This window comes from Penicillium diatomitis (assembly GCF_028827545.1).
Source record: "Penicillium diatomitis strain IBT 30728 chromosome Unknown utg000013l_segment0_segment0, whole genome shotgun sequence".
NCBI classification, from domain to species: Eukaryota; Fungi; Ascomycota; class Eurotiomycetes; order Eurotiales; family Aspergillaceae; genus Penicillium; species Penicillium diatomitis.
This window is the reverse complement of record NW_026623185.1, coordinates 302,557-325,212: the sequence shown is the minus strand read 5'-3', so window position 1 is coordinate 325,212 and position 22,656 is coordinate 302,557. Positions and strand designations below refer to the sequence as shown.

General features: G+C 49.0%; 7 protein-coding genes across 7 annotated transcripts; 4 read left to right on the top strand and 3 right to left on the bottom strand.

The window, feature by feature from the left end:
- Window positions 1-136: 136 nt before the first annotated feature.
- N7539_008550 (uncharacterized protein) lies at window positions 137-663 on the bottom strand (the record flags this gene model as incomplete). Its single annotated transcript, XM_056938145.1, has 2 exons — window positions 137-475; window positions 526-663. The coding sequence occupies 2 exons, from the start codon at window positions 661-663 to the stop codon at window positions 137-139; spliced, it is 477 nt and encodes a 158-aa protein (XP_056786527.1).
- Window positions 664-5,416: 4,753 nt separating this feature from the next.
- On the top strand, window positions 5,417-6,236 carry N7539_008549 (uncharacterized protein; the record flags this gene model as incomplete). Its single annotated transcript, XM_056938144.1, has 2 exons — window positions 5,417-5,587; window positions 5,661-6,236. 2 exons carry the CDS (start codon window positions 5,417-5,419, stop codon window positions 6,234-6,236), a joined length of 747 nt encoding a protein of 248 aa, XP_056786526.1.
- A 3,598-nt stretch (window positions 6,237-9,834) lies between these two features.
- Window positions 9,835-10,173, bottom strand: N7539_008548 (uncharacterized protein; the record flags this gene model as incomplete). Its single annotated transcript, XM_056938143.1, has 1 exon — window positions 9,835-10,173. One exon carries the CDS (start codon window positions 10,171-10,173, stop codon window positions 9,835-9,837), a length of 339 nt encoding a protein of 112 aa, XP_056786525.1.
- Window positions 10,174-13,463: 3,290 nt separating this feature from the next.
- N7539_008547 (uncharacterized protein) lies at window positions 13,464-14,045 on the top strand (the record flags this gene model as incomplete). Its single annotated transcript, XM_056938142.1, has 1 exon — window positions 13,464-14,045. One exon carries the CDS (start codon window positions 13,464-13,466, stop codon window positions 14,043-14,045), a length of 582 nt encoding a protein of 193 aa, XP_056786524.1.
- Window positions 14,046-16,235: 2,190 nt separating this feature from the next.
- On the bottom strand, window positions 16,236-16,628 carry N7539_008546 (uncharacterized protein; the record flags this gene model as incomplete). The annotated part of the gene is made up of 1 exon (XM_056938141.1): window positions 16,236-16,628. The coding sequence occupies one exon, from the start codon at window positions 16,626-16,628 to the stop codon at window positions 16,236-16,238; it is 393 nt and encodes a 130-aa protein (XP_056786523.1).
- A 1,790-nt stretch (window positions 16,629-18,418) lies between these two features.
- On the top strand, window positions 18,419-20,421 carry N7539_008545 (F-box protein; the record flags this gene model as incomplete). The annotated part of the gene is made up of 4 exons (XM_056938140.1): window positions 18,419-18,466; window positions 18,523-18,914; window positions 18,969-19,827; window positions 19,876-20,421. The coding sequence occupies 4 exons, from the start codon at window positions 18,419-18,421 to the stop codon at window positions 20,419-20,421; spliced, it is 1,845 nt and encodes a 614-aa protein (XP_056786522.1).
- Window positions 20,422-20,863: 442 nt separating this feature from the next.
- N7539_008544 (uncharacterized protein) lies at window positions 20,864-21,390 on the top strand (the record flags this gene model as incomplete). The annotated part of the gene is made up of 2 exons (XM_056938139.1): window positions 20,864-21,001; window positions 21,052-21,390. The coding sequence occupies 2 exons, from the start codon at window positions 20,864-20,866 to the stop codon at window positions 21,388-21,390; spliced, it is 477 nt and encodes a 158-aa protein (XP_056786521.1).
- Window positions 21,391-22,656: the final 1,266 nt, after the last annotated feature.

Below are 22,656 nucleotides of genomic sequence, written 5' to 3'. Positions count from 1 at the left end.
TTAAAACTGATTTCGAATTCTACTGTAAAGTATTCACCCCGCCTCTGCGTTTTCTAACACACGTCTCCCACCTAGTAAATCGCTCTATGGAAATGCGTTGCAATACTCGCGCCCAGTCTTCCGTTAGCGCCGTCGATCAACGGGTGATCGACGGGACTCGTAGTGATTTGAGCACCTTGACCACTGCCTCCTGCACGGAATCGAATGCTTCTTGGCGGTCCCACAACACCAGCTCCCGGTCGGTGCAAGCCTGGTACAATCGATTATTCGCGTGGATTAGCCAAGCGTTCTCGGCTTGTAGCCGTTGCTGCTCCTCCTCCAAACGGATCTTATGCGCCGAATCGATCACGTAAGACTCCCACAGGAAAAGATAGAGATCAAGGAATTCTATTGTCGTGGACGCAAGACGAGGATTCTCGTCTATAATTCGTTTCATTTCTTCTATAAGAGACAGTTTCATGCCACGAGGTACTGCCTACGTCCCGTTAGTGGCTTCAGGAATTATACTTCACGGAAAGATCTTACCCTGATTCGGTATAGAGCACACAGCGTCTTGTCTCTAGTTTGCTGCTCATTTGTGACTTGGGAGTCGTTTGCTTCAGAGTCGTCTCGTCTTCTCTTGCACGGGCGGTCGCCTCTAGCGACCGAGGCAGGGGCATCCATCGTATGATTATTTGCATATAAGCCTGGTCGAGTAGTATGAAATAGCTAGGTTTGTGACTACCCCGACCGCTTTATATTCTTGCTCAAGAGGTCTACCTAGTCGATCGCTAGGAGGTAGTAGCCTGTCTACGTAGTGGTTTACCGGAATTCCACCGGTTGTGGATACTCATAGTTATTAGATAGTCCCGCACATACGGATGTTCAACGGAAAACCTCAACGTAATTACATAACTCTGTAGGTACAATTATTTGTTCAGTTTGAGGATGTGTAGTGTACAACCCACGTTTAACGTGCGAGGCTAGTTGGAATAAAAGGTAGCGTTGTAAATTTGAGGGCTTATAACCGTCTACGAAAGAGTTGACTATTCTACTGTTAAAGACGGGTGGGGGGGATGTTTCTATCGAAATAGTATTCATCAGTGAAAAGACCTTGGTCGTGGTTACTGAATAACCGTTAGCAGCCAGGCTACTATCAAGAATCGTAAGGCGACTCTATTAAGCCACTACCCGGGCATGCGGCAAGGAAGCGGGCGCTATCGCCTAAGAAGCCTCCCTAGGTATCCAAATCCATTAACTCGATCGGTACGAAGTCTCGACATGCACCGTGAGTTTGAGATCCCTTCAACGGGTCTCGACGGCGAACCAAGAAGCGCTAGGCTTCGTAGCGATCGTCGTGCGAGAAATCTCCCAATACCAGCACCTTCAGAGACGGTATACCCTCCGGGCCGAATGCCCAGGTTGCGAACGATACAAACTCTATGGCCTCGGCTAAGTACGGAAGAAGTGTGCTTGTTTGAAGGGAGGCTCTGTGAGTCGAGCGGGATAGGTAGTAGGTGACTAGGTTATCGCAAACGTCGGGCGTACGAACGCCAGAAGAGCTTAGCTACTCTGTTTCCGATAGAAGGGCTCTGATCGCTCGTGCGAGGTTTTGGTACAGTCTCTTAGGTCCGCTAAACCGTAGATGCAACAGCTATAGCTAGGATCCTTCCCGAACTGACTCAAAACATAATTGCTATTGCTATTAATATATTACTTCCGGGTAATTCTAATAGAAGCGACTCACGGTAGCTCTCGAACATATTAATAGGGCTAAGGAGGTGACTTGGCGCTAGTCAATCACGCGACCTAAGTCCCCGACCCAGCCTAGGATAAAATCCCGGTCTTCCTCAAATAGTCCACTGTCATCTATTAGCGCTAGTTGCCGTTCATAATATATAAATAACTCTAGAGTAGCATAATGCGCATGCACGCCTTCCACAAAGGCTGATCCCAGGGGTAGGAAATTCGATATATGCAAATAAAGCTTCCGTAGCCTATAGAAGGACTGGAGAAACTTACTGATGGCATTTGTATGTCTGTCGTTGTCTTGGAGGAAATCGAAACAACCCTCTAAAGAGTCGAGCTGTATTTTGCTTAGCGCCTTTGATAACAAAACAAGTAAGCAAAGCTGGTTAGGGCAATAGCGCAAACTCAAGGAGCGGAGAGTGTCGAATGTGAAGTATTCCTCGGATAGGAAACATATCGGTAGTGTGATTTGCGACAAAGATAGTTCTGTGAGGCTAGGAAAAGTCATGAACCTAGGCATATAGGTGACTCTATCACCTAACTGCCCTAGCCCGATAAGGTGGTCCTAAGAGAGGTGGCTAGCAAAGGCAGATGCAGAAAACTCAACAGACAGAGTAAAGAGGTGCGAATGATTAGAGCGAAGGTACCGCCGCAGTTATTCTACCTCTTCTCTATGCCGGATTCCGTTCCACTTCAAATCCTGCACACTACGGAGCTATGACATCGCTCCGAGGCCGTGTTAGGCATAGAAGCAGGTGCCGTCCCTAAGGAGGTCCAGATGCTCGACATACGGCTAGTACCGACTAAGGTATCCGTCACGGCCGAAAATACTTTTAGGGACACATGTACCGAGTCGCCATCTGCGATTAGTCAGTTTCACTAGGATTGATGAGCACGAACGAAAACTGACTCTATAGTCGATCAATCGGCTGCTGTCTGACTCATATTCCGAGATAGGTGCCGAAGTTGATGGTGTCCAGAGGTGCCTTCAACTATGACCGAACCTGAATTTTTGATGACAACTTCAAAAACTGAAAGATGACAGTTCTGCTTTCACCTGCATGATACTCCTAGGCATCATGATCGCAAGAAAGTAGACAGGTGAAGACACTGGTGAAGACTCTAAGCACGAAACGCAAAGCAGATCGAGGTACTTTACTGGGTAATTAGAGCCATCGGTCACACCCCACTAATCAATTTCTTCCATGAGGTTCAAGAATTGCCATCTTCAAACCACCTTACTATCGACAAAAACCACGATTCAGGAAGCTGCACGATTCACGCTACTGGTTGTACTTGGATGCAAAGTTTGATTTTGGTGCGTTCTATTAGTCTTGACTTCGCGTTATCTATGCGGCACTACAGTTCGTAATCTAATTACCTTATGGAAGTAGTCCTATATCAGAGATGTACAATACTAATTAGAACAGAAAAAGGACTATGGGTGGCAGAATAAATTCATTATAGGCTGTGAGTACCGTATGCAAATCATCGATTTTGGTAGGTCTTCGCTTCCCGTGCTTAGCAGTAGCGCCGGTACTAGTCCTTAGCATCACGCAGAGGTGCCTACCATGGCAGAGGTGTCACTTTTACGAGGTTGACACCCTCGGCATGTGTTTGCTGGTCAAGGTACACATGCGCCCTCCGCCAGGAACCCGTAGGCGCCCTTGAGGCTTTGCTTGTTGATGACGGGGTTGCACCTTACCCCGGCTATTATTTTACGAGGTCGTCGCCCTCAGGTTAAGTGCTTTTTGGTAACAGGGTGTGCTCCCACGGTAGCAGTGTTAATGAGGTTGACACCCTCGGGATGACTTCATACAACACGGGTATCACGTCGTGAGGGAGATGTGCAAGTAGTCCGTGACACTGTGGTTTATGGACAAGGAGCGCAATCCTAGTTCTCAAAAGGCTGGGGCTTTAGGCACCTTTTATAATCGTCACTACTGTAGGCAGAGAGCCCCAGTGCGCTAGATAATCCCAGCCCCCAAGGGGCTGGGGTGACTGTGGAGACCGTTGAACGTCCCTCAGTCGCAGTCCCAGTCGCCCTTGGTTGACCGCATGTGTGGCGAGAATGCCCTCGGATACAACCCGGTTGCTTTAGCGGAGTCTCTATCTTGTCCAGTGGTAAAGAACATTTAAAGTCGCTCTATCTTTACGCAGCGAGTACACGCCGTGAGTACTTCAGAGTGACCTCAATGAGGAGACAACTGCTATGGAAAGATCTTTTGAGATAGATGGTATTGTTTGACCCGACTATAATGTCCTTCCCCTATTGTCCTTCACAGGGTCTGTTTGTTGAACGAGCCGACTAGACTGGTCGGTCAACAATCCGCGAAGAGCTGAGGCTATGGAGATGATTTGTGTATGAGCTTGAGATAAAGAGCTTATCATTCTTTCATCTCTCACCCGATAACTCGCACTGGCCCTCTCAAATTGTGCGCGCAAAAGACTTGCTCGAGGGACAGCTGTCGGTTCTTCCCCTTTAGTTCTTCGTACCGAGTGCGAAGCCTGTCTTCAACGGCTTTGGTGCGGGAACTGCGGCGTCCTGCCTTCAGTGTACGTAGTTTCCTCAGGGGTTGACGCCTCAGGGTGCCCTTAGCGTTTGAGGTTACCTGCTCGTCTGGCTGAGTATGATATGACCTTTGAGGGTCAGATGTCTGGAGGGATCACAGTTAGCGGTGATAGACGTGGAAATGGGGCTTCAACGCTCTACAGTAATTCCAACGTACTTGGGATATGCACTCGCATGGTTCTGGAGAAAGAAATGGAGGCCACTGATCTCGGTGACTGAAAGAGGACATGTAATTTTTTGAATCCTTTTGAATGATGGGACGATGGGTCAAGGTTGTAGCCGCCAGTGGACGGTGCAAAGACTCCTCTCGCGTCATCCGGTGCCTCGTTGATTAGAGACACGATGATGTGAACTATCCGAAAATTTCAGAAAACCGAGGACTTAGCAAGATATTGGACCATATCGTGAGGGGCAAGTCCGGTGAGTGGTCGAACGCCTGGGAACCATCCCGGTTGTTTTGTCGAGATGCTAAAGTACGGCCTTCGCGTGACCTATGTTGGGTTGTAAGTGCTCCGTTGGGTCCGAGGTGAATGCAGTGGCCAGAAATTCAGAGGTAATTTGCCAAAAGTTCCTTTCCTCGGCCCATGGTAGGGTACATTTTCGTTTCACCCATCCTGTGTGTTTTTTATGCGGCCTCGGATCTCCCAAAACGCCACCACTTGCGCGATTTGTCGTCTAGAGGGTAGATTCGGAGCTAGCATTGAGCGATCCTAGCCGTTTCCGAGCTGTGGAGATTGGGCAACGAGCTTCTCTAAAAGGATAAGTGAATGGCAGGCAGAATTATGCGGTACGATGGTAATAATGATAATAACAACCAACTCCAACGGTTGGAAAAACACGAATCTAGACCTCCTGCGGCTTGTGGGTCCCAAGCCTTACCCCGAGTTGTGGAGGCGTTGAAAGAGTGGAGCGTTGAAATCCGCTTTAGCCTCACCAATGTCGGGCCGGAGAACTCCAACTTCAACGATGTTCAGGAGAGCTGGAACGATGGTTAAAGAAACACGTTTAAGCTTGAGTCCTTCCGCTGTGCTAGTATATCCTCTCTCCAATCTAAGGATTTGAATCTCAGGTTTCCCGTTGAAGGGGAAAAATCCGCTCCCAGCCGGTCGATCCAGCATGGCAAAAGCTTCATCCTCGCGCAAGCCAACGATCCCAGCCCCTCCGGTCTCCATAAAGAGCGGCTCCATTTCTAGCAATGCTGCCAGCCGAGTTACACGTTCTGCGCCTACCGGGGCAGCTTCCAGAGGTCCGTCCTCGTCTGGTGTGGCAAAGCTCCAAAAATTGGCAGTAGGTAACAGCTTCCTCTTCATGTTCCAAAATGGCTACCACGGTGTCTAACTGGAAAACTGGAAACTGCTAGAACGCCTCCAGAGGGAAAGGATCGTCGACCGACGAGTTCTATCAGAAATGCATAGAGCTCCTCGCAAAGGCCGATGAGACCTCAAGAAGACAGCAAACCGATATGGAGCAAGAACGTCTCGAGGCATCGCAGAATTTGCAGCGACTGCGTGATGATGCAAGCCATATGAAGAGCCAAATCAACCGGCTCATGGCCCAGGAGAAGAAGACTCTAGATGAGAAAAGTGAATTGGGCAAGCAGCTACTCCAGATGAAGCAGGCCTTGGATGCAGCTAGTACCACCAATCAGCACCAGGTTGCGTGTAATGAGCTTTATCCGGTGATACAACAAGCACAAAGCAGTGTACTCGCGACGGCCAGTGAGGTGGGCAGAATGCTTGAAATTTTCCAAAATAAGCAAAATGGCCTGTATTTGCCGGACTCGACGTTGTATCAGGATGCCTGGCCGAGCTCGGCCGCTCCGCTTTCAGGGTCGGGTTCGAGTTCCCTTCCATCGCATGCTGTGCTGCCAGCCCACCCATCCTTGGGTACGTCCAATACACCATCTCAATTCGGGCATTGCGGCTTGGTACCGTGATTTGTTCAAACATTTCGAAAGAATCAACTATATTCCTCTCTTTGCCTCGGGCTCCAGCTGTTTGGTTCTAACAGACTGTTGAGCAGCTTGCCCTCCGATTGAACATGTGAGGAAGCCTATGTATCATCCGAGTTCAACGTACTTTCCCCCGGCATCCATAGTCCAGTACTCTGAATATGCCTATATACGAATAGGAAACTTTAAAACTCTCCAAGCATTGATCTGTACTCCATAACCCGCAGCGAAATAGGGTTAGAGCTAGGAATTTCCGGACCGGTGGACTGCATCTACATAGTGATTTGAAAATTTAGCGAGGCGATATTCTACCCTGCGCGACTCCGACGGGCAGTTTTGGGGACTGGGGTTGAATACTCAACCGCCTGAAACTGAATATCGAGCCTGCTGGTCGAAGGTAAGAGATCGTGACTAGTATTCCAACATTCAGCTTCTGTCGTATTCGGGTAAATTGACAATCGCCATCAGGGGTGGTGATTAGAGAGGCCTATACTCGGAGTAATCGGAAAGAGCGTAAGTCTACTCCGTAGCCGAGGTCGGTTTGCATCATTGAATGTGCCGAGACCAATAGCGGGCCATCGGCGGCAGAGCATGTGAGTGCGAACCTTGGCGATCCTACAGCTTTTGAGACTAAATGGCAAACCTCGCAAGGATGACTGGCGCCAACGTCTAATGGTTAAACAGGAAGGTTGATTAAAATCAGCCAAAACCACCTGTGGAGATGGGTTGGAAAGTTCTTGTTTTTCTTGTTAACTGGGTTAAGAACAGGGGCCGGAGGGAGACGCGCGCTGGGTGGGATTGAGTGTGCAATTTGCTATGCTTTCAGTTTCCGAAACTGGGCGCGTCCACTGTGTTTTCAAGTTCCAACCGAAGGCGAAGCGACCGTCAGTGACTGAGAGCATACGTAACTCAAGACCTCGTATCGATTAATCTTACCGACCGTACCTGACCAGGATGCACGACCATTATGTCTTGCAGCGAGCTGTTGATCACGTGGGGTGAATGTACAGCTAATGAGATGGGCTTCGAGGCATTGATGTTGATCAGTGTCTCTGGCTGGCCATCCCGCCAGACTAGTCCGAAAAGAGTGGAAGTCTGGCCAAGGTGGCCCCCAGGTGGGGTGATCGAAATGGGCCAGAAGCTTGCCGCGCGGCACCCACAGCGCTTTTGCCCTGGCTTCCTTCGTGGCTCATCCTGGCTGTTTGACCCACTCCCCAAACTACAAATTCTTTTATGGTTCAGCAATTTCCAAGGCCAACCGGCAATCACCGCGGTTCGCGAGACTGATATGTCATTACAGGGTTAAGAGTTCGAGTGGAGATGGTGATATGAAACCGGGCCAATCCCACATGGCATAGAGACAAGGGTTTCGAGGAAGGAAGGGGCAAATGCGACTCTCCGTAAGGATGAGCGGGGACCAGAATCCTGCAAGTACCGTGGCGCACCCAGTGCTATGCGACTCTCAATGATCTGGAATGTGAGAACCACTCGGAAGACTAAAAGGGCATTTCGGGGTTAGCCGCCTCTGATACGGAGCTCTGTGTTTGTAGAAACTAAATCCTCAAGCTGCTCGTCACCAAACACCTTGCGTCCAACATGTTTACCCCATCATGGCTAGCGGAACAGTTTGCTAGCAGCAAATGATCCAGCGTTGGTCTCTCGAGACAATCTCTTAAGGCTTAATTTCTTATCTGCAGGAGTATCTCGCGAGGGGGTGTATTCGGTAGCGTCAACCGTGTCAGTGACTGCACGCGAGCTAAGCCTCAGGTCGTAGAGTATACCGCATTTGTTTTTGCTGGTCTCAAGTCTAAACTTGGTACGGCTCACGGATGACAGCTCCCGGCGGGACCGAGGATGCACCGTTATCAGTTCAGATCTACGCACATCCCATATGATCGTAAAGGCATAGCTAGGTACAGTGGACCCAGCCACAAGGTGATGGCGTTAAAAGGCCACCAACTATCGGCTCTGCTCGGGACTGATGCGTGTACAGGAGCCTCTTACGTCGCGGAAGCTTGAGCTAGTATCGCCGTATTTCGGTCCACTGGAGCTGATTATGTTTGCTCCACGAACACGGACCCTTCGAAACGATAGGCGCCAGTCTTGGTTTGGCAGGAGTCTGCCGTAAAGCCGCTTTCTCTCGCCACTAAGGACGTTCGCATCGTAAGACTTGAATGGCCTCATGATCGATTATCAACAAGCTACCTTGCAATATCACTTAACCTCTCCTGGAAAACATCCAAGGCAGCCCGGGTAACTTGGTTTCAAGCATTTTCATATCCATGGATAGATATCTCCTCGCAACAAGTGAGGCTTCTTGTATGTTCCTTCCTCCTCAAGTTCAACAGTGAATTTAGGAACCACAGAAGCCGTAAATGGCTGCCTGTCCCACGGGGAACCCCGAGGACAGCCACCCTGGAGATGAGACGCTGTTCATTTATTTCCCTCAGCCAATCATAATTCCAGTGGTAGTGAGAAACGATCAAACAGCTCCTGGAAATCTATCCTGTCCACTCCACGGACCCGCCTGATACTCGGCTCCTATTGGCTAAGAACTTTGCATGGAGCCCGGATCACCCACCACACCAATCCTATTACAGGGGGCGGCGATGCGCCGACCATCATGATGTTCTTGCAGTAGGCCAAAAGAGAGCGATTTTTTCGTATCGTCTGGAGAGCGTCCGTCTCTTCCTTGACAGGCAGTACTACTGCTCCGGCGCGATTCCCAAATTGAACGACAGCTTTAGGTCGTTCTGGATGCGTTGCCATATTCGGAGCTCTATGCCTACAGAAAATTACGTGGAAAAACTTCGGTTTGTTACATGTAAGAATTTGATTACTGATCCTTCTAATCTCTGAGCCGTCTCCGATGCTAACAGCGCTTGGGCAAACACGTTCAGCGATCGTCCAAGCGTCATGCACCCCGACTTATCTGACATGCTTTGGTAGCTTTGAGATCTTTTTGGCCACCTCGACGCATGCTATCCTTTCATTGATCGTTAAGGCAGTGCAGGCAAGGTGAGGCACGTATTACTCAACGAGAACTAACGTGCTGCGGTAGTACCCTGGACTGACAAATATTGTCTACTCTGTTGGCCATGGTTATGTTCTCATTTCTCAGTCTTCTTCAATCCGCAAGATACCTTTGCTTCCATGGCGAAACCCCGAGCACTGAGGCACCCCATGTCTGTGCAGTACTTTGTCATCTGTCACGCAAGGTAAAGATTGAAGTTCCTGCTAGAATTTTCGATATCGTATGCCCTAGTTGTTTACATACATCGGACGCAAGATTGGCTACTCTACATATTAGCCGTGGTTAGGTTCTCATTTCCCAGTCTTTTTAAATCCGCGAGACACCTTTTCTTCCATGGCAAAAACCCGAGCACTGAGGTCCCCCACATCAGTGCACGATTTTGTTATCAGCTGTCGCAGCTCCGTGAGTTGTCGCTGGAAGTGGTTATTCCACTCTTTTTGATTGTCCAGCGACTCTTGTGAATACCTATTCGCTTCATCAGTGCTCTCATATCGTCGCCAATGATTGGATTACACACCCTTGCCGCTTTAATAAACTAATAGATATAACTTAGCGGTCTGCGATGTACGTTTGATTCATGGAAAATTGAGGGACATCATACTCTGCCATTCCGACCAGAGCCAGTTCATCGGCCGTAGCTGAGGCTAGCACGCCCTGGGGAAGTCCACTGGAGTTTTGTCGATCTTCTGTTTCTTCGGCAGCTGAGCTATTTCCCGCATCCGGTTCTGGCGAGAAACCCAGTTGATGAGGCTCATCCTCACCAGCGGATTCTGGATCTGATCCCTGGTCGCTCCAAATGCTGGTCCTCAGGGATTCCGGTCGGAAAGCCTCCTTGAAACGGTCTGCGTATCCTCCATCCGTTCGGACCCGTTTCTTAAGACCGATCATTCTGCGTTTGGTCCAGGAAATGGACGAGTGAGATAGTTATAAAGATGTAGAACGACGAAGACAAGGAATGCTCTTATCTTTATAACAGTCGCATGAGAGGCCGGCGTAGTCAAAAGTACCAAAATCCCTGAGGCGCTAATTATGCAGCTAAGATGATCTGAGAAAGCCCCCTCGAGGTACACGTAACAGGAGATGCAACTGGATCTTTTATCCGCGATGGCTACAAGCCTACAGCTTCAATGCTTCTTGTACTTCTCAAACTATAGCCCATAGCATTATCAGGGGCCGACGAGACTCGAGCAAAGGATCCAAATCTAGATGTGCAGACCGACGACCACGTTCACATTTCACCGGAATTTTCGCCACTGAGTTACCCCGGTGTAACGAAGGGAACTGTCCTGGCAGTAAATGGCACGGTGTGGGGCCTTCCAGGCAATTTCCGAAGACTCTCATCAACGAGACCGTTGTCCTAGCGATGTCGCATTTCCACCAGGACGGCCCTGAATCCTTCCGCTATACGTTTGCTCTCCTTCGTTTGTATTTTGGTATGGCTTACGGATGAGAGTTTCCGGTGGAGGTGGTGATGGACAGTCGCCAATTCAGATCAGCGCGTACCCCGATCGCCAACGCGTCAAGCGCCCAGGCTCCGGCTCTACTTAGAACCAGTCCGTGCACATGATCCTCCAACGTCCCGCAACCTTGAGCTAGCACCGCGGTAGTTCCGTCCATCCGTCTACGAGAGCTAATTCGGTTAGCTGCATGAACACGAACGGCTCGAAAGGTAGGGCGCCAATTTTATTTCGGAGCATTGCCGTCAAAACGCTCTGCTTATACACAAATGCAGCCGCATCAGAGAGCAACGGCGGCTGGAAAGAGGGCCAATCCCTGGTATTCAAAGTGCATCCGAATGACAAAGACAAACGATTCTAGCGAAATGCACTTATCCGCATTAACGGTGATATTGCCAAGGGCGACGATTCTTTTTCGCACGGCGAGGCTTTTCTGCCTCGTCTGTGGTGATTTTAGAGTAAAGAGCTGTAATGCCCACGTGTACACTACTGGCTGGTTTGATCGGGCGATTCTAGACAGGGGTCCATGGGGAAACTCCGAAGGCACCCACCTCGGAAATGAAATGAAGTTGAATTTATTCAACGCAGCCAATCATAACTCTAGCGAAAAATGAAGTATGATCGACCGGCTCAGTGGAGGCGGGGGCCAACCCCGTCAAAGAAAGGATCGGCGATCGTCATGACTCGCAGGCTACTTTAGCGCCGCTTAGCCCTCCTTCTACTGGCTAAGAGCTTTTTGTGAAGCCAGGATCACCGGCACAGCGAGAAAATCTTTCTCACCATACCCGGCAGCAAAATGCCCATGAATTTGTGCATTGCCGTCCTCAAATAAAAGAAGAAAAAAAAGTGTGTGAGAGAGCAAATTTTCGTATCAAGTGGCCTTAGCTTCGAGCCTGGTCGTTGAAGCAAATGTCGATCGACAGCGATGCTCTACAGTTATACCTTCAGAGAGACTGGTACAAAAGTCCGAGGCGCAGTATGACCCTGTTGAAAGTACGAGAGCATAGTCTATTCTTCGACATCTCTTTCGAGGCTATATAATACCGCCCTCCATTTTTTTCTCACCGGGGCTGTTGATTCTTTCAGTATTCTCTGGCGGTTTGGCGAGTTCCATGTGCTGGTCTTTTTCCCTCGTGTGATACTATCACCATGCCTCGAGAAAACACTGTCAGATGGTCTCGGACCGAAGAAAAGAACTTGCTTCCTTGGTTATCTCGTAATCAAATGTTGTCTTGGAAGGCGAGATCTCGGGCGTATTTCAAAGAACACGGCATCCTCCGCTGAGGGGAATCTCTGCGTGGAAAACAAAACGAACTTCGACGCAAGCTTCAACGTGCCGTGAGATACAGAGCAAGCCCCGCTACGCATGCGATACGACAATTTCAGCATCGAGAGCAGCCTGGGATATCCGGATTGGCGCCTTCGTTCCCCATTTGGGCACAGCGTACGCCCGAATTTAACGAACGACTGCTACTGGAATATTCTCGGTCAGCCGGCGACCCCAAGATTACTATGTTTGCAAGGAAGCAGCGACCATTTTCCGGTGAGATCAAGCCCAGACACAGAGATCTCATGGAGACTTACTCATGTCACTCTAGGATTAAATGAACGCCTCATGCTCCTCCAGCAATACCTACAGCCTGATCGCTCCGTTTTGCTCTGGAAAGCAATCCATGACCGGGTAGAAAGACACAGGGAGCACCATATGTGACGGAGAAGAGTTGAACCAAAGGTCACCGCCAAGGAAGCATCCACAGTTGTTCGATTGGCCCAGGGAATTTTCACCAGGGAATTTTCAATTTTTATTCACTGTGAAATATCTGTGTATTTTTGTTATTTTATTGTATTTTTTTACCTTTATGTTTTTTATTTTCTCATTTTCTAACTTCCGGTGGCGTATGCTACACGTTGTAGGGGTATCACGGTGCGCATGAAAACCAACGGTGGAGTTTATCAATAGTCAGAACCAAATAGCCTGGCCGTGGGTCAAGCTCGGGCCAAGTTGTGGAGCTGGATCGTTCCGCGACGACATGACGCATTAGGTTCACGCGGTGCGCCCCGTTAATCCCGTGCCCATCACTTATATCCGTTTCCAACACCCGTTGAAAGGCGAAGCCTCAATAACGGCTCTACGCCAAGAAACCCTATGCCTCGGACAAACCCTCGAGGTTACAGGATGGAATTACGAGAAACAGCTCCACGAAAAGAACGCAACAACAAATGGAATTGATGGAAAGAATGATGAAAAGACTAAGATCGGCAGGCTACTGAAGCGGGGTTCACTTCCGGTGTTACCGCCCTCGTTAGTCAGCGGTCACCTGGTCCCGTAATTCTGCCAAATACATGAAACAAACGCAAAACCGCTCCTGCCGTCACACCGTCGTAGCCAGGGAGCCCCATGCAGGCCCATGGTTCTAACGGTTCATTTGACAGTCCGTGTTCGATGAGCGGTAGACTTGCTCCTCTATGTCAAGTGGAGCGACCGTTGATTAGCGATGGCGCTTCCTTCCCGACGTTAAATAGCCTGGGTAATAATAAAGAGGGTCCTGTTACTCGCACAACAAAAAAAGTCATGTTTTTTAACGCGCTCTGTCGCCAACACTATCGCCCCTGAGCCTGACTTGCAGCTACAGTAGCAGCAGCCGTTCTACCAGATTTTATTCACCCACGATAAACTTTCCACAAGATCATTCGAAGTCCGTGATATCTCACGATTAGAAAATGCCGGCACATTACAGTGAGCAGGGCTCGGGACCAGCGTTGAATGCGGTGACGGACCGTATACGCCGGGAGTACTTTGAGCCATCTCGCAAGAGACTGCAATCCACTCTTGAGTTGCTTCAATCGTATCAGTATGTCTCGTTCCTTGCACCTTTTGTTGCACCGCTGGTGGGCCTTTTCGAGGTGCCTCTCGTGAGCGATGTTCAGGTCGAAAATTTGCACTATAACTTCAGCACTCCCCAACCGAATCTTTTGAAAGCCTCGACGGGCCGAACGAGCCCTGTGCAATGGGCAGACATCGCCCGTCTGCATTCATATGACCCGGTCCCTCAAGAAGATGGGAGCTATCATATTCACATTCCAGGAGACAAGGCGGTAGTAAAGCCGTCAAAATTCGATCATGACATGTTGATCAGCACGATTCCTCGCCAAATGATCGATCCAATGTCATACGCAAGCGACGTGAGCGCAGAGATCGATGTCATCCGGCTCGCCATGGCTCAGTTAGCACTGTGGAAAGATCTAGCGTCCCAATATTTGTTCTTACTCCACCGTGGACTTTTACTGGATAAACCGAGCTGACCGACCTGTAGATGTAGTAGAGAAAAATGTTGACGTGGTTCTTGTTAATCTATCCTACAAGCTGCGGGAATTGCAGGATCAGATGGCGGTGTTACATCTGAAGAATACCAGCCCACCACAATGTACCGATGGTCACGCCGCCGTGCCAGCTGTGCCTGCTGTGTCTTCTGTGCCTGTAACCCCTGTGTCTCCACACGTGTTCACGACCATCGTTCCGTCACGGGGAAAAAGCGCAAGAGTTGGTTCGAATCCGAGAATTCCAGTCAAGGCAAGTATAGTACTGTGGAGTTCCTACTGTAAAACACCGCTAGGCTCTAGCTTATGCCCTGAAACGACGTAGCGAGAGAAGTGAACTAATCAGCGTGCATGTACGTGTGCCTCCTGAATCGCTAGACATTGTATTGGAATCTGTTGGATAGGCAGATGCATAAAAATAGATGGTCAAGATGGCCATAAATCAAGCAGTGAAACACCCTAATATCAGAGGATCACTTTAGCAACCGCCCTGTTCTTAAGCCTCATCTTCCCCAAGCTGTTGAGGACCCTCCTGATAAAGTTGTAGGATCTCCCACAACCTATCACGGATCTGCTGATCAGAGAAGTCATGGTTACCATAGAGCAAATACCATATTTCTGGGCAAAGAGCAATCGGGAGTCTGATAGCGGAAGTTATGCTGGGTGCATTCGCTGCACAGGTGAGGGTAGCCGGACACGATGTCGCAGATGTTAAAGGAGGCCTGGTAAAGGAACATATTCGGTTGCGCAATCTCATGGAGGCACTGCCAGCACGGTAAGGGGTCGTTTATATCGTCCCACATGTAGATAAAGTTGTCTCCTGTATATGTCCGAGACATCTGTGGCTCAACTTTTAGCGTCTGTTATTAAGCCTTAAGCTGTGTCATACATACCTTGACGACCGCGATGTCTGAGCGAGTGAGAGAGTCGGCAAACGAAAGATGGGGGACATACGCAAAGCATGTAGGTCTAGTGGGTGAAGAGTCGTCGTGGGAGGTGTTACACTCAGGCGCGAAGATCTCAAATCGGCATGGCAGTATTCAACGAAGTATCAAGGCTGAAGAAGAAAAGGGGGAGAAGAAGGAAACACCTCAACAATGCATTTAAGGATGTCTCCTTCTTCCTTCATGCATTGTTACCTGATCTTTCACGTGATCTCATATTCCTCATCGTCTCAATCGTGACATGAGGAGTGTGTTGTTCCAGTGTGGGAGTAGAGGAGAAGGTGAGGTAAGAGTGAGCTCTAGATATTATATCCCAAGGACACGGCGTTCTCCAGCATTCATCCACTGCCCAGAAAAAACAGGAAATCTCCGATACTCCTATTATTTGATAATAAGCCTTTAGAAAGCGCTTGCCCTACCTCTATAGAGAAATTCTTCTACCCGAACTTTATAGAAGAAATAATAGACAACTGACTAGCCCATGAAACGACGCCAGTAACGGTCTTCTTCTAAGACATTTTATAAATATAACAAGAAAACTCTCAGGCATATATTCCAAGATGAACTGAAAGATCCTGTCACAGCTTAGGTACGAAGAGACAATATCAACATAGTACATAGCATTCAACGAAGAAACTAAGCATGGAGAAGGAAAGAGGGAGAGATAGATGGCGAGAGAACGGAGAACGAGACACGAGCTTAATACATGAGATTGGCAAAGATCCTGCCTGGGAATTTGAGTCACCTGTTACCCACTTTTAATTAAAATAAGATGGACACACCCGAGAAGATCCAAGTGATATCTTGGCAAAATGTGGGAATTTTGAGATTTCATCTCAGTGTCAGTAGCACGGACGTGTCCACTCTTGCCGATGCAGCCGCTAGTGAGGCGACAAAGACGGTGAACAGCGCAGCGGAGAGTGTCTCAGGCATCGGCTGCAATACAGACCGCCGCCAGCCAAGCCCAGAGCCGCCTTGAGTCTATCGCCACTTAGCTGAAAGTAAGTGAATCTGCCAGCGTAATATTCGGTTGGACTTTGGGATTACTGCCAGGGACAGCCGACTGATGCCCGGCCGAAAAACTGCACCAGACCAACGACGTCGTTTTCATTCGATTTGTTGGAGGACTTCAAATCTATCTCACTCGAGATGACCAACAAATTCAGAGCAAATACTGAGCCTCCCAGCCTTGACAAGGCGGACCGACACGTTCGCATCGCGGAGCGTAACACTAGAAAGGCAGTTCTGGATGCTCAGCCCCGTGCAAGTTCAACGGCTCCACGAGCGAATGGTCAACCGGTTTAGAATCACGGCGCGGGACGACATGGCAGGCAGAAAACCGGTCACCAACCGGGCAAAACTCCTCACAGGATGATTGAGCATCACAGGCCTGGTCAATCAAATCAAACTTCGACTCCTGCAGTTCCCGGAGGATTCTGTAGGCATGAACAGAGCTCTGACTTGGCAAATCCAATGCACGTGTTTGCTGGTGCCGGAGCAATTCTTCCGATGCCTCCTCGATCAGCTCCTGTAGCCGTTTGAGTAGGCCGTAACGAGAACGGTAGTAAGCATTTTCGCCCTGTTGTCTACCGACCTGGCGGACGATTTCTACAATTTCATCCATTGCGAAGAGAACGAAAGGCGCAAGTGGACTCATGAGGCCTCTCGTTCATTCAAATAGACAAGCTAAATGGTTGTATTCACACATACGGTGGAACGTAAGTTCAGCTTTACCGATGTATACTACCATCACTTGATGGGCTGGTGTCCAACACGAGTTTATTCATAAGGCTGCGAAGTCACACTCCTCTTCACCCTTCTCCTTCCCTAGGGCTGAATCAGCCAGAATTGTCAGACGGTCAGAAGAAGGCTTTTAACGATTGAGCTGAATAGGGCCAAGAGGCCTCTAGCTAGGTCAATATAAAAGATTGTCAAGCGCTCAATTTTTGTTCAAGAACCCGTTGCTCCCAGCTAGCGGCAAAATGTCTAACACAGAAAGGGAGAATCTACGTGATAGCGTGGTCATCACGCTCATCGGCGTTTTTGGTGTGTCATATTTTTCTCTTTTTACCGCTAAGTATCTGATATTCTATTTCCCTTCTACGCCTGCCGACATCGTGAAGGCGCTCTCCGTGATCTTCTTCGCGATTAGTGTAATTGGCTAGTATCTATTGTCTCTATTCTATCGACTAATTGCCGCCATCTAAAGGGATTATGCGGCTTGCTAGCAAAGGTCAGAGTTTGGAGGTGTCCTGCTTCTGATTTAGACTACTACTCTGCCTATCGTGGTTCTTTTGTTTCCCGCGCAGCCTTTCCTATAGTTAGGATATCTGGCTACGTTTAGTCTTGTTTTCGTGGGAAGCCTGGTGGATCTCTTAATATACGACCCTAGCTTTGCTATAACGCGTGTACGTTCTCTGTATTACTGTACCTCGCTTGGGGTCCTAGCCTTAGTTCCGACCATCCACTCGTTCACGGAAACCACGAGTACTGCCCCCGAACTAGCAATTGCCTTTGGTCGCATGGCTGTGATGAATACAATGGGGACCGTGTTTTACCTTCTTCGTCCCTTCGAGCGAACGCGTCTCGTATCCGGATGGCAGCCTAGCCTCTATGTGATGCACGTCGCCTTGGCTTATAGTGCTGCCGGATACTCTCAGGCTGTTCCGCAGAGTTCACTCTGAATTACGACTGACGCTCGTCTGCGATCTTGCCTGCGGTCTCTCAATCTTGGTGATTGACAGGCCTAGTGAATGTTCTTTACAGCTGGCCGTGGTTGAGACCTGGAGAATCACCACCATCGAGGTGGTTATTGTATTGCCTGTGTACAAAGTACCGGTGTTCAGCTCGCTGTAGAACAAATCCCACGCATGCGCCTGGACAGAGTGTTCTCTACGGTTGTTCTTGTTTCTTGATATAGTAGTGTATTCATCGACTTGTAAACAAGGGCTGCGTAAACAATAATGTAAACGGGCAAGAGGGTTTAGTGATTGGCTGGGAATCGTGGCCGACATTGAAGGATAGGCTTGACTGTTCACTGTCGAGTGAGGGTTCATTTGCATCCTGGGCTATCATTCCCTGGGTTTGGTTGATTCACTGAATAACAGTCAGCAGTTTGAATAGTCGAGCTTTGCTCCGTAGCTTGCCCGCGCGTGAATATGCGGCCTGACCGTTGACCGGGCTTCATCCATTGGTGGACGCCGTTCTTTCCGTTGAAATCGCACTTTCAACACATAGATCCGCTTTTTTCACTGCCGTGCTCAACCATCACTATGACCGCTGCAATCCTTAAGTGCAGGAGATGTCCACCTGGCATTACTGTCTATAGAGCCCAGCTAGCAAGAGTCAATATTCTTGAGAGACGGACTACTGCAATTTTGAACATCCCTCTAGCCACGTATTTGACGGTACAAAATGTTTGACACCCTGCCAAGCGAAATTCTCTATCATATCGCTGATTTTGTGAGTGATCCCATGCCTTAAGATTCCATTGCCCTGCTCCAGGCTCACAGAGTTAGTTACCACCCAACAGTGTATGCGCCGTGGGCCGGGTGTCCCGCCGGCTTCATGCCATATTTACTCCGATCGTTTACCAATCCATCACACTCCGTGCTACGAACGAATGGGCGCTCAATGTGCTCGACGTCAACTCTTTTTTCCTCCACCATGACTATGGCAGGGCGCAGGACTGCTTGAGACACACCAGGTATCTTTGCATCCAAGCACCGATTCAATTGGTCCGTTTCAGTCGGTGCGCTTACTACAGTATCTTCCGGATGACTGGGATGGACGGGTGCTCGCCTGATGCCATGAGCGAGGTAGTCGCTCACAAGCAATTCTTGAGGGACCTGGAGCTCCAAGTCTCGCAGATATTCTCATGCCTTAATCCGCATAGCCTTCGTACCTTCGAGTCAGTTCTTATATAGGCTTTTCCGGCACAGTGAAACTGACTATGTAATCGCAGATGGAAACTCGGCACATGTGTTCCCACCAGTATCTTTGGGGCCGACGGATATCTTGCTCGATACCAGCCACATATCGAACACTTGAACCTTCTTACGGATGGCACCTGTTTCCACGCCCGGCACGGTCTTGGAGGGCTGTCGCAGCTCCGAACCGTGAAAGATCTGAAGTGGGATGGTATCCAGCATCGAGAAGAGGTAGAATCACTGCGAGGGTGTCTTCGATGTAATCATTCGCATCTTGAAAGCCTCTCCGTTGGGTTTACCCCATCTGCATTTGCCAACTCCCTATCTTGGAACCATCTTGTCGGGCTAGGGCCGGGCGATGGAGTCTGCCGCACGCCGACGTCAATGACGTTCCCCGGCCTGACTCAATTATCTTTATCACAAATCACACTACCGTCGCATTTTCCATCTGATGAATGTTTCACATTCCACACGCTACGCTCCTTGAGTTTGCGCCACTGCCCTAACCAGCTTCGCTTACTTCATTTGCTATCAAAGGAGCCAGACAAAATACAGCTCGACTCGTTGGAGAGTTGTTTTGATTTTTTGCAAGACGATCACCGACATGCCAATGCGATTAGTCAATTTCTTCTTTCCTTTAATGGGCTCCGCAATCTTTACTTGCATATGTCAAATTTCCCGCCTCTGGGTTCAGACTTCGTGGAAGGGATCCGTGCGCATCGAGCCACTCTGAAATGGCTTGTGTACCATGAGCGACAACTGGCGCCACTAGATGACAGTGGACTATTTGAGGAGGATCGCGATGTTAGCCCGAACTGGGTCGGCGAACTTGATCACGCGATTGATCAGCGCCAAGTTACCTTCCTGGCACTATCTATATGTCCGAGAGCTGCCGTGAGTCTTCCTTGTTCGGTCATCGAAATGCTGTATTAACAACGTTAGCGAACATGTCTCGAGCCAGCCCGAGAACACTCCCAGCTTCAACTCTTGCATCTACGGTTTAGCGGACCTGAGAGATTGCATCTTAACCTCGCTCAGGAAATCAGAGCACTCCTCTTGGAAATACAGCGGGCAAATTCCGTTGGGGTTTGTGCGCCCGGCAGTTACTTCCAGGGCGACAACCTCGATACCCACGATCCATCTCGCTCAACCCACATAGCTTCCCTTCAGAGCAGCGCACTCCCGCACTTGGCCGAGGCAAAGGCATTCCTATCATTTGCAACCTGGGCATTCAGTCCGCAAGGAATACCGTCCTTGAAGGCGCTGGCATTCGGAGACTTCTCCCATGAAGATCGCTACGAAGCCCAACGCTTCTTGATTCGGCGTCGAGATCCGTCGAAGGAATCTCAAGCAACCAGTGAGTATCCCGATTTTGTACCGTTCGAAGTAGCGGATCTGGATACCTGGGAAGGCTTCCTGGGTGACGGCGCCCGTTTCCTTGCTGCATGCCCGGGTGGTGGTTTGATGGAGTCGCCTTACGATTTTTGATTATGGCTTTGGCGGGAATAGTTGTTGAGGAACCGCGATCAAACATTTTGAAAATGCCATTGCGGTGGAGATATTCTTATCTGCCTTAGCAGAGCAGTCAACTTTCGTAGATCGTTGTAAGCCACCAAATCATTTAAACCGGCCTCGTATAGTAACGAGGTATTACACTACAGATCCCCAAACTAATTGAATTAACCACACATACAAAGGGATTTGGTACGCTAGTTTTCTGTTGGCCCCAGTATGTGTAAAGCCACTTCAACATCATTAGCGTCCATAAACGGTGAATCCAGTGACCCACCACTGCGCAGATGGTGGGTCACGACTTTTTGGCTATTGTCTAGATGGATATTTTGGTCAAGAATATAAAGTCGTAAGGGTAATCACAAAGCCTATCTATTTCATACTATCTCAACTAGGCTTGCTTGCAAAAAGCCGTACGATGGATGCCCCTGCCAAGGTCGCTTTGGGGAGCCGCCCGTGTAAGAGAAGACGGGAAGACCCTGAAGTAGACGACTCCAAACTCGCCGATGAACGGCAAACACCAAAGGAGAAGATGAGCACTCTGACTCGGATCAAGGTAAAATCCATTCGCGACGTAAATTTCTACAAGACACTGATAGGGCATAGGCAGCACCTCGTGGCATGAAATTGTCTCTTGTGGAAGAAATGAAACCACTTTTGGATGAGAATCCCCCTTTTGCGTCCTCGACAATGGAGTTCCTTGACCTCTACCTTCTTCTGTGGGAGTCTTATGTGATCGACTCGGCGCGCAAGATCCGTTTGGAAGAGGAGCAGCGACGGCTCCAAGCCGAGAACGCTTGGCTGATACACGCAAATAATCGGTTGTTCCAGGCTTGCACCGACCGAGAGCTGATTTTGTGGGACCGCCAAGAGGCGTTTGATTCCGTGCAAGAGGCCATGGTCCAGGTGCTTGAGGCACTGCGTGTTCCGTTGATCAGCCGTTGATTACCTAATCACCCACACACGACCGAACAATTTCCTGTGGGGCAATATCGGTACGGTGGGGGCGGCGCGCGTGTTGAGAAAATGGGGGTTGAATCTTTCAAAGACAGTAGTCAATTGTCTTCGAAGATACAGTAGCAGGAAATAGGCTTTTAATATAAGCAAAACGTTCTAAAAATTGTGCCCAGTTCCTTTCGTGTATTATGTTCAAGAGATAGGCGACAGTCCGCCGACGGAGCTGATGCTAATTTCATACTTCATAACTTTATAAGCTAGAGTATGCCGCCGCAGTTTTCTCCATAACAAAAAAGGGCGCTTTTCATTTGAGTTGAGGACTGCATTCTGTTAAATTTCATCGCTATGGTTGACCCTGCCTCTGAGAATCTCTTGATCGTGTCATTCGATATCGATCTCGAGTCACTATGGACGGAATTCGATGATATACCCAGCCCCCCACCGTGCATTGGATCTGACAAGGACAGTTACGACATCACCCTTGCATATCACTGGCAAGCTTTTCATGTTCCAATCAATGCAAAGCCCGCTCGTGTGGAATGTTTCTTTGATGTGGGTACTGCATTCGGCCGCTACACGCTCTGGACAGGTCCAGACCCATTGGGCCCTTATACATGTGCAGACGATCTATTTCTCTATATCTCGACTTTTCTGCTCTTAGAAGACTTCCAGTGGCTGGAGTTTCGACTTTGCAAAGTGCATGCTGCCACCGAGGAGGTCCTGGCGCAGTATCCGTTTTTCCTTCCCCGAAGGGAATCTTTACTCGGGAATTTGCGACGGACGCGCGAGCAGATTGGAGATGTTCTTTGTCAGGCTGCTTTTGCAAAAAATACAAGCTATCGCTTCCAGTTGATCATTCGCCCTATTCGGGAACCGATGTATCAAAAGAGTGGAACAGATATAGGGTCTTTCCTTGATTGCATCTATACTCGAACCGCAACGTTTTGTTGAAAACATAATGGGAAATCCTTCAATGTAGCTTTGAGCATGAGTACTCACTTGTCTCTTTCGATTAGACGTACATAAATGAAAATAATTACTTGATGCGCGTGATCTATGTGTTGATAAACGAAGAGCTCGCACTCTTGAGTACATATCGGCGTGGGAACGACAGAGGTGGAGAATAAAGCAAAACAGCTATCAGCTATCTCTACCGCTTCATTATTCATTTCCAGCAGTGTCAATGTTAATCATTCAATTAAACCCCCGGCAATGGTAAGACCCTGAGCTACCCACACAGCCATTGAAGTGGGT